The 10,097-nt window shown below is 41.0% G+C and overlaps 1 protein-coding gene across 1 annotated transcript; it reads left to right on the plus strand.

Moving 5' to 3' along the window:
• Positions 1–6,006: 6,006 nt before the first annotated feature.
• LOC143109953 (trace amine-associated receptor 13c-like) lies at positions 6,007–6,936 on the plus strand. Its single transcript, XM_076272757.1, has one exon. It carries the CDS (start codon positions 6,157–6,159, stop codon positions 6,934–6,936), a length of 780 nt encoding a protein of 259 aa, XP_076128872.1. The 5' UTR covers positions 6,007–6,156.
• The last annotated feature ends 3,161 nt before the right edge of the window (positions 6,937–10,097 follow it).

Raw genomic sequence — 10,097 nt, forward strand, 5'->3', positions numbered from 1 at the left:
TTTTGTTTTTTTCAGCTGGAGACTTCGCTCACTGCACAACTGAAAGGCTGAGGAAGTCATTTGTTCCTAGGGCCATTAAACTGTTCAATGCCTCACTAAAGGGAAGAGGAGAGATAGACTTCTCTGCTTAGTCTGTCTGCCTCTCCACGCTCTCCATGTCCATGTTTTGAGTACTGACTGCCCACTACTGCTTACTACTGTTTTACTACTGTTTTACTATGGTTGGACTACTGTTTGCACCTCCACCATGACACTCACTCCCTTTAGCACCTCACCAGTCCCGGCCCTGTCACTACAAGCGTCTTATGCTTGATCACCCTCAAGCACATTGGACTTTCTTAATTTAATTCATATAGTGTATTTAGTATTCAGTATTTAGTTTTTTTGAGGAAGAAGATTTGTGTTCTGATAGTCATTTTGGTGATTGTGGCTGTAATTATTGGTGTCATCATTTGGGCGTCGCTAAAGGGATGAGGCCTTTACCCGTCAGCTGCAGTATGGTTTGTCCATACTGTGAAGCCCTAGGACCTCAGGTTCAGCCTTCTTCTTCCCATTGCACACTGTCAGGACGTGAGACACGCAGGTCCGTGTCCCTTGCAGCAGTCCAGTGAGTTTTGTTGGTTTCTCCAGCTAGCCTGATGCCCAGTTGATGTAGCTTTTGACTCTGGAGAGGATTAGTTGGTGCCGGTCTCAGACCCTCCTAGGTCGGATCAGCTATCTTAAAAAAAATCCCGGTCACCTGATCATGCCGACCTTTACAGGCTGCAATGAATGGATAGATGATTGGTTTGTAACCACTGATCTAGCAGACACTTATTTTCACCAGGGCTTTGAACCGATTTTTTTCCCCAATCGGTTCGTTCCGAACAGAAACAGAATTATAACGTTTCCGGTTATGAGTTCCACCAATAAATTGACGTTCCCGAACCGGTTAGAACAAAAAAATACTGTTCCCAGAAAGGTTAATTTCGTTCCTGTCAGCTTTTTAATGCTATAGAACAGGGGTCTCAAACTCAAATGAGCTGGGGGCCAATTCTGCCAACGTCATCTGATTGGAGGGCCGGCTATTTCTGAAAATGCAATGTTCTTTTTTTCAAATACCACACAAAACTGCAAACAGAAAGTGCAAGTGTTTTTATCTAGTTTTAGACACCTGTGCTAGCAACCTTAGATTATAAATAAAATAATGATAAAATAAATATTAATACAAATTATAAAACAAATGAAAAGCATAAAACAGGTATGTGTGTGTTTCACACCAAATAAAAATATTTTCCTCTCATAACTTTTTTAAACCTGGCAAACTATAGGCGTCAGGGTTAAGAAAGCAACACCATTGGATTTTTATATCAAAATGTCAAAAGGCCATGGCTTGAAAGTGGCCAGAGATAAAGTCCTACTGTAAATGTAAAAATCTTTGAGTAAAACAAAAGTTTATGAAGGGGGTAAATTTACCCATCTAATTTGCCACTGGATGGCAAGCACCTCAAATTATGCACCTTTCAGTAAATACTGGATGAACATATTTGAGCAGGTTTACTTTCCTTTTTTCATATTACCCACATAACAAATTGACAGGAAAACACCTAAGATGTATACCAACACCTAAGATGTATATGGTTTCTAAACCACAAGGCCTACAATAAAGTATTCTGGTCAAATCAGTTCCTATCGCGGGTAATCTGAGTACCCAGAAGTTCGCATCATATTGCGGGTGCCTTTGTAGTTTAGAGCCCTATTTCTACTAGCCCTGCTGTCTGTACCACGTCCATTACGGACACTATCATCACGATTACCACTGCAACCTCCAAGCTATGTTGGGCAGAGGCTCGAAATAAGCATGGTATGCTTAGTGGACACCGTTGTATACACGCAGACGCACCTCCATTCAATAGACGATCGATCATAATCCCCAAAAGGATATTCTCCTTCAGATTTAGAATAGGTGAATAGCATAGCCTACCTAAGACTTAATCACACGTAAACGTTTTTCAACATTTGGTGTAGGCCTATTTCTGCTTAATTTCTGCTTCAATTTATGCAACACTATGGCCTGCATCGCTTCCGCGTCATTACAAATGCACGTCTTTGTGTTTCTCGCGTGTAATACAAGTATTTCCTGAAAACTTTGCGCAGCGATTTTGGGTTTGAATGAAGCTCTGGATGTCTAGCACATAGTGGAGCAGAGTACAAATGAGATTTGTCACCATACTTGGAACTATCGTCTATTTTAATAAGTATCGTTGTTTGTCGCAATTAAAAATAGTCTCGAGGGCCGGATTACATTATTATTTTGACAAACGTCGCGGGCCGGAATTGGGCCGGACGCGGGCCGGATTTGGCCCGCGGGCCGTGTGTTTGAGACCCCTGCTATAGAATTATGTCACATCTTTCTCATCCAGCTTAAACCAAATGTAATAATATTGCAACCATTATTAAATAATAATAATAATATTATTATTAATAATAATAATTAAATAGGCCTACAATTATTTCAAATGTGTAGTTTATTGTTAAAAGAGAAAATTTACAATTTTCTATTAAGTAAAGTTAGTGAACACTTATCAAAATTAACGCGCACACATGTTTGAGCAGGAGAAAATACGCACGCAGGCACGCATAGGCTACTTGTTTTTCTTTTACTCGGCTTTCTATATGGTTATCAGCACACAATGTTGAGCTAATTCACTAACTCAATAGCCTACTCATCATGGATATCACAAGTTTAAACAACGAAAACAGAAAGGATGGAGGCAGCAAAGCTAGAGCAGCTATTCAAGATGGGCAAGAACAAGGTTGGCTAAGCAATTGGTGTGCTTGTCAGAACCACTGCATTACAGCTGTTTAAAGCCAGACGTTACAGTAGCTATAACACAACTAAAGGTAGCTTTAGCCTGTATAAGGATGTATAAAGTTGCCCAAATGAATAGGTAATTGTAGACGTTGTTGTTGGATTATTGCATGTGGATGCTGTTATGCTATGTATGCACGAACCTAATGGAAAAATATTGTCCACACGTGAACGGTTTTTTTTCCGGGGGGGATGGGGGGGGGGGTGTGCGTACCATAGCGTTAATTCCTGCAGGCGTCCCTGCACTCGGGCAACAACAAATTCCAACTGTCGGGGGAAAAGGCCATCCAGTAGGCCTACTCATACCGTAACAAGCCATCTGTGCATTAGGCATTAGGCCATTTAGCCAAATGTTCGCTAGTCCATCATTAACGTGGAGTCGACAAATATAGCTATTGTTATTGTGTATTTTATAGCTATTGTTATTGTGTAATTATGACCGCCGCGCAGCGAAGCGGCGGTCATATAGGTTTAGTCAGATTTTTTTTTTTTTTTCTTTTTCGCATGTCCAAATTTCTGTCAATGATTCCCGGGACACTGAAAGACCGGGGTAGACGAAACTTGGTGGGCATGTAACCCCATATGGATAGCATGGAACCATCGTTTTTCGTTTTGATCTGTAGCCCCCCCGCTGGACTGCACCCCCCGAAAGGAGGGTAGGGCAGACACAGTTTTCTGTGAATATCTCGAGAACCGTAAGGTTTAGGAGGACCATTTTTTTTTTGTATGTTGATCTCAAGGGGCCATGTCAACCCATTCCATAACCACTCATTTCATGTATAGCGCCACCTAGTTAAACACAAAAAAGTAAAAATGAGGTGTTGTAATCGCAGGTATCTGTGACCTAACATAGTCAAAACTGCACGAAATTGGAAGTGTAGGATCATTATGACACCCTCTGAATGCACGCCAAGTTTCGTGGAATTCCGTTCATGGGGGGCCACACAATAAATTCATTTATGTTACTATACACCAACTGGCCTGTTGGTGGCCGGAGACAGTTTTCTGTGAATATCTCGAGAACCGTAGGGCCTAGGAGGTCCACCTTTTTTTTGTATGTTGATCTCAAGGGGCCATGTCAACCCATCCCATTACCACTTATTTCATGTATAGCGCCACCTAGTTAAAAATTAAAAAGCAAAAAATTAGGTGTTTTCATCACAATATCTCTGGCTGACATGGTCAAAACTGCACGAAATTGAAAGTGTAGGATCATTATGACACCCTCCGAATGCATGCCAAGTTTTGTGTACTTTCGTTCATGGGGGGCCTTACAATAAAACAATTTATGTGTACATTTAGTGACGTACACCAACAAGGATTCCCGGGACACTGAAAGACCGGGGTACACAAAACTTGGTGGCCATGTACCCCCACATGGATAGCATGGAACTGTCATTTTTCGTTTTGATCTGTAGCCCCCCCGCTGGACTGGACCCCCCGAAAGGAGGGTAGGCCAGACACAGTTCTCTGTGAATATCTTGAGAACTGTAGGGCCTAGGATGACCATTTTTCCGTATATTTGCCTCCAGGGGTCATGTTAGCCCAGTTCATGTGCACACATGTGCACAAACAGATACACACACACACACACATTCACAGTAATCATGACACATACTCACACAGTAGACATATGTACGCTTCCATGCACAGGCACATACGCAGGCACGCACACACACACACACACACACACACACACACACACACACACACACACACACACACTCACACACACTCACACACACACACACACACACACACATAACATAAACATAACACAAACAATCAAGAATTTCTCATAATTATGAACAGGCAAGATGGAGGTGGGGTTGTATAAAATGAATTTTACATGTGAAATCTATGAACTAATCATGTTTTGGTACTTGTTGTCTAGCAGATACCAGTGAGAATTGAGTGTGGATAATGCAATTTAGTGAGACAGTTAGAATCATATAGGCCTTTCAGCGTGATTTCTTTTTGTGGAAAAAATGTGCTGGACTGGGCGGCGGTCATATTTTGTACCGCTCTGCGGTACATCTAGTTTACCTCTTATTTAAGATGTGGAGTGGAGACTTTGTATTCCACCGCTCTCTCTCCATTCAGTCAGCGAATGTCTGATGTGATGTCACACAGGAAGTGAACCTCAGCCGTCATGGTAACGTGCGCAGGAAAATAATTACTTTTTTTTTTTAGTTAATTAGGCAACGAAAACTATGAGGAACGAAATAAAACCGGTATTAACCGGTTACCATTATTTTTAAATAAGTGTTCCTGTTCCAGAACATAAAAAATAATAACGTTTCCGGTTTCGTTTCTGTTCCCTGTAAAATACAAAAAGTTCCCGGTTTTCGTTTTCGTTCCTTGAACCGGTTCAAAGCCCTGATTTTCACAGTACATTAATTCTCATCAACAACATAACCATTGACAGACTATCATACACTGATAACTGACTATTGTGTGCAGGTTTGGCTGATCCTAGGCATTCCAAAACTGTTTTATTGGGCCTGCCTACTGGCCAGTATTAGGCCTTGCTAGAGCAGTTTTTGTCTGTGTGTGTGTGTGTGGTCACGCAGCCATCAAAAAACGGACCTGCCACTGAAATCTGAACTACTGGCCCGTGCCACTACCCCACACAGACCTGGGTACAGGCCTTCATTGTTAGCTGTGCTTAAAAAACAAAACATAAAACAACTTGTATGCTATAGTAAGCTTTATTTCACTCTGTCAAATACAGCTACAGATGTAATGTTGAATGGTTAACTGGAAATTGAATGGGCCTGTCATTGTAACCTGTACGCCTAACGATAATCTTATTCGCTGGCGTAATTCGATAGCCACTAAATGACCCAGTCTCATAAGAGCAAGCCTAAACCTGTTTTCAAACCTCGGATTACAATGCATGATGGTACCATACATCATCAGAGCTTACAAGAAAGAAAGAAAGAAAATGGGGCGGGAGAGTGAGAAGGCCTGTTTAAAAGAGTATAAATACTATACAGCTAAAGGTCTCATCCACTAGGAGTCCCATCATGCCATTGGATTCCTATTCACTAGGGGGGCTCTTTACTGAGCGAACAGACCTAGGAAAAAGCACATTCAGCAATCACAGCCATAAGGATAAGTGTGTTTCTTGTTTCAGGAGAACAACGGTTACACCAGAATATGTGTTTTTCTATATATCTATAATACTTGCTGTTATAGTAACTGTGTTTGGCAACCTGCTTGTCATAATATCGGTGTGTCACTTCAAACAGCTGCATACGCCAACTAATGTGCTTATCCTTTCCTTAGCTGTGGCAGATTTCATGGTGGGACTTTTTGTGATGCCACTGGGATTCATCTGGCTGGTGGAGGCATGCTGGCTCTTTGGGACATATATTTGTGCTTTTTACAACTTTTTTGCATTCCAGTTGACAACAGCGTCTGTTCATAATGTGGCTCTCATTGCAGTGGACAGATACCTGGCTCTGAACAATCCCTTTCTCTATACCAAGCAAATCACTGTGAATTCCGCTGTCATTGTGGTCTTGTTTACCTGGGCGGTTTCAGTGGGGTATAATGTTTCTCTTCTTTACTGCAGTGGGTTTTTCACAACCTTGCTGACACTGTGTCCGAGCGAGTGTCCCATTGCTTTCAGCAAAATTTGGTCTTGGGTTGATTTTGTGGTGGTGTTTGCATTACCTTGCTCCATCATGATTATATTGTATCTCAAAATCTTTGCCATTGCCAGGAAGCACGCCAATGCCATCAGGGCAGCTAATGATAATCAGATCAATGTAAATGGAAGCAAGAATGAGAACATGCCCAAACGATCTGAGAGAAAAGCTGCCAAAGTGCTGGGAATACTTGTGTTTGTATTTTTGTTATGTGTTGTTCCATATTTTACTGCTAGTGGCATGGCTACGTTTATCTACGGCCAAGTGTTTGAGATTGCGCTAAAGTATATGTCCCTTATACTTTACCTGAATTCTATGTTTAATCCAATTATTTATGCTTTGTTCTACCCCTGGTTTCAAAATAGCATGAAGTTCACTTTGAGGTGTCGTATATGTACCCCCGAGTCCTCTTTCATGCAGCTGAAGTGATTTTTTTGCTGTTCTTGGGTGTAACAACCAGGGGCCTCATTAGATATACAGTAGATATATAGATATACTTTTTTTATCCACAAAGGGAAATTATGTTTCAGTAGCCATACAAACATCGTTCACATATACATACAAAAATACATACATAAGACATACATAAATTATTCTAAAAATGTTATTCCTCTCTCTCTGCTCAGGGGGAAGTCCTTAAAAAGTGCTGTTGCAGTGGGTAAAAAAGTATTTCTCTATCTGTCTTTCTTACAGCTTAGTTGGTGTAGTAAGTTGTGTAGGATGTGAGCCATTGTCCAATATATTTAAGATTGTGCAGCATCCTTCTCTCCACCAGCAACTCCAGGGTTGCTCCTCCTTCCTTGTGATCTTATTCGTTTTTTTAGTGTCCTTGGCTGTAATGGTACTGCCCCAACAGATGGCAGAAAAGAAAATTGCACTTTCCACAACACTGATAAAACATCTGCAACATTTTGCTGCACACATTAAATGACCTGAGCTTTCTCAAGAAATAGAGTCTGCTCTGACCCTTCTTGTATACAGCCTCAGTGTTGTATCTCCAATACAGTTTATTGTCTATAAGAACCCCCAAATATTAGTAGTTTTCTACAATTTCTTCTTCCTCACCCAGATTTGAAATGGTATTTAGCTCAGGCCTGGCCCTCCTAAAGTCCACCACCATATCACTTGTCTTAGCCACATTCAAGACAAGGTGGTTGCTCCTGCACCATGTCACAAAGCGGTCCACCTAAACCTGTTTTCAAGCCTGTACTCCGTCTCCTCATCATCACTGACACACCCCACAACTGCAAAATCATCTGAGAACTTCTGCGGGTGACAGACATGACTTAGAGTTGTACTGGAAGTCTGAGGTGTACAATGTGAAGAGAAAATGAGACAGCACAGTCCCTTGTGGTGTAGCTTACTGACGACCTGCTCAGACACACAACCTTTCAGTCTCACAACCTGTGTTCTTTCAGTCAGGTAACCAACTAGATGTAGAGAGCGGTAGGCCTACAAAATATGACCGCTGCCCAGTCCTGCACATCTTTGCAAAAATCACGCTTGTCAATTTGTCTACATTTCCTACTCTACCCCCTATTTTTGTGTAAATGAGTGTGTGCATAGTGCAGACATCCCAAGTCTCCCGGAAGTTCCGGGAGTCTCCCGCATATTAACAGCGGCTCCCTGACGTCCGCAAATTAGATAAAATCTCCCGGAATCTAGAGCGAGCAATCAAGAGCGCGCGAGACCTAGACTTCAAATCCGAGTGCATCTGAGTGTAGCGGGCACATGACAGGGGAGAGAGAGAGGGGTGGTGCGTGTGTGCCTGAGCGCATCCAAGACAGAGAGCATCCTGAATGGCCTGTTTTGTTAAATCAACCAATCAGTTTTCAGTGTAGGCGGGCTTTTTATCTCTTTTCTCCCGAACTTAATCAGTTCAGTGTATCTAGGAACAGGAGCGTCATGGAGTCAGTGCCCCTCAAAAAAGGAAAATGTAAGACCCATTTCAAAGTGTACCCTTGTCTCATAAGAGTAAAAAATAATGATAGGCCTAGTCTTGCACGCTGTACTGTTTGTAACAGTGACTTTAGCGTTGCCCATGGCAGGTTAAATGATTGCAAAAGACATGTTTAGGTGAGTTTAACTAGTGCCAATTTATGTGCATATTATTCTATATTCAGGCCTATACATACATGAAAAGACCAAAAAAAGACCAAACTACCAAAATGTACATATTTTATTTTCACAACTTCTATCTTCCTTATTTCGTGTAGGCTACTGACTAGACATTATTGAACAAACATATCAATCTGTATTTCAGTATCTAAATTTTTTTTTTTTTTTTTGGGGGGGGGGGCTTTGTGATACCTCCCTGAAATGACTTTTTGCAGGTTGGGATGTCTGATAGTGTGTGTTTGTTTTTGTGTATGTGTGCTTCTGTGTGTGTGTGTGTGTGTGTGAGGGGGGGTTAATCAGGTTAATCAGACTAGTTAAATCATAGTCATTGTAGTACACACATTTCTTTGTAATCTTCTGTGTTTCTTTTGCACACTGGTATTGATGATTCTTAAACATCTATGTAACCTAAGAAATATGATAAAATGTTTTTTCTGCTTTGTATGATTATTTAATTCTTAGCTCAAGATGGTGGTTGGTTGATTGATTGTTTGTGAACTGGAATTGTGATTGGTCCATTTAAATTTGCCACTTGCCCAGTAAATTATGTCAAGTCTGTGAACTCTGTCTGTGATTTAACTTGCACTGAGGATGGGGTCACCCGAAAAGTTTGCTCTTGCACTTATATGGGGTATGGAGAGGTCAATAAATCACTATTTGATGATATTCTCGTTTTTTTTAAGTCTACCTTTTGAGTGTGATCTCTAGTCTTGTTTTTCTATGATCCTTGAGGAATACATCATGAATCATCAGAAATAAACAGTGCAAGGGGGCAGTGGGGAGTGTCTGCCGAGTTAAACTATAGAGTGTGGTAGACACTACCGTCATTTTGTATGCGTTCAATTAGCATTTTTGCATGTTCCAGTTTGTAAAGAAAAATCCCTATGCATAAATGAATGGGGTTTCGGGAATCATAAAAAATTATGCCCCCTAATAGATAGATAGATAGATAGATACTTTATTAATCTAATAGTTGATTAATTGCTTGTGAGTCCCCACGTTCATATCCTTTTAATAAAATCAGCGTGTATGATGTCTCCGTGAGGGCTTTAGATCTGCTATATCGCTAAAATATGATTTGCTATGCCTCTGGTACTTGCTATAAACTGTCTTCCGCGCTGTCTCCTAGCTGTGCGTCACAAGGCAAGCAGTAGCTAACCATAGTTAGCTTTAGCGAGCAAGGATAATAACTTTTTTCACAACAATCACGCTATTAAACTAGATGTACCGCAGAGCGGTACAAAATATGACCGCCGCCCAGTCCAGCACATTTTTTCCACAAAAATAAATCACGCTGAAAGGCCTATATGATTCTAACTGTCTCACTAAATTGCATTATCCACACTCAATTCTCACTGATATCTGCTAGACAACAAGTACCAAAACATGATTAGTTCATAGATTTCACATGTAAAATTAATTTTATACAACCCCACCTCCATCTTGCCTGTTCATAATTCTGAGAAATTCTT

Source organism: Alosa pseudoharengus, unplaced genomic scaffold, assembly GCF_046254945.1.
Source record: "Alosa pseudoharengus isolate Yale_2024_CS ecotype anadromous, Long Island Sound unplaced genomic scaffold, YU_APseudo_1.1 YU_APseudo_1.1_scf_7, whole genome shotgun sequence".
NCBI lineage: Eukaryota > Metazoa > Chordata > Actinopteri > Clupeiformes > Clupeidae > Alosa > Alosa pseudoharengus.

What these genes read in the sequence shown, in the direction of transcription:
- LOC143109953 (XM_076272757.1), top strand. Translation starts at nt 6,157, where the DNA reads ATGGTGGGACTTTTTGTGATGCCACTGGGATTCATCTGGCTGGTGGAG.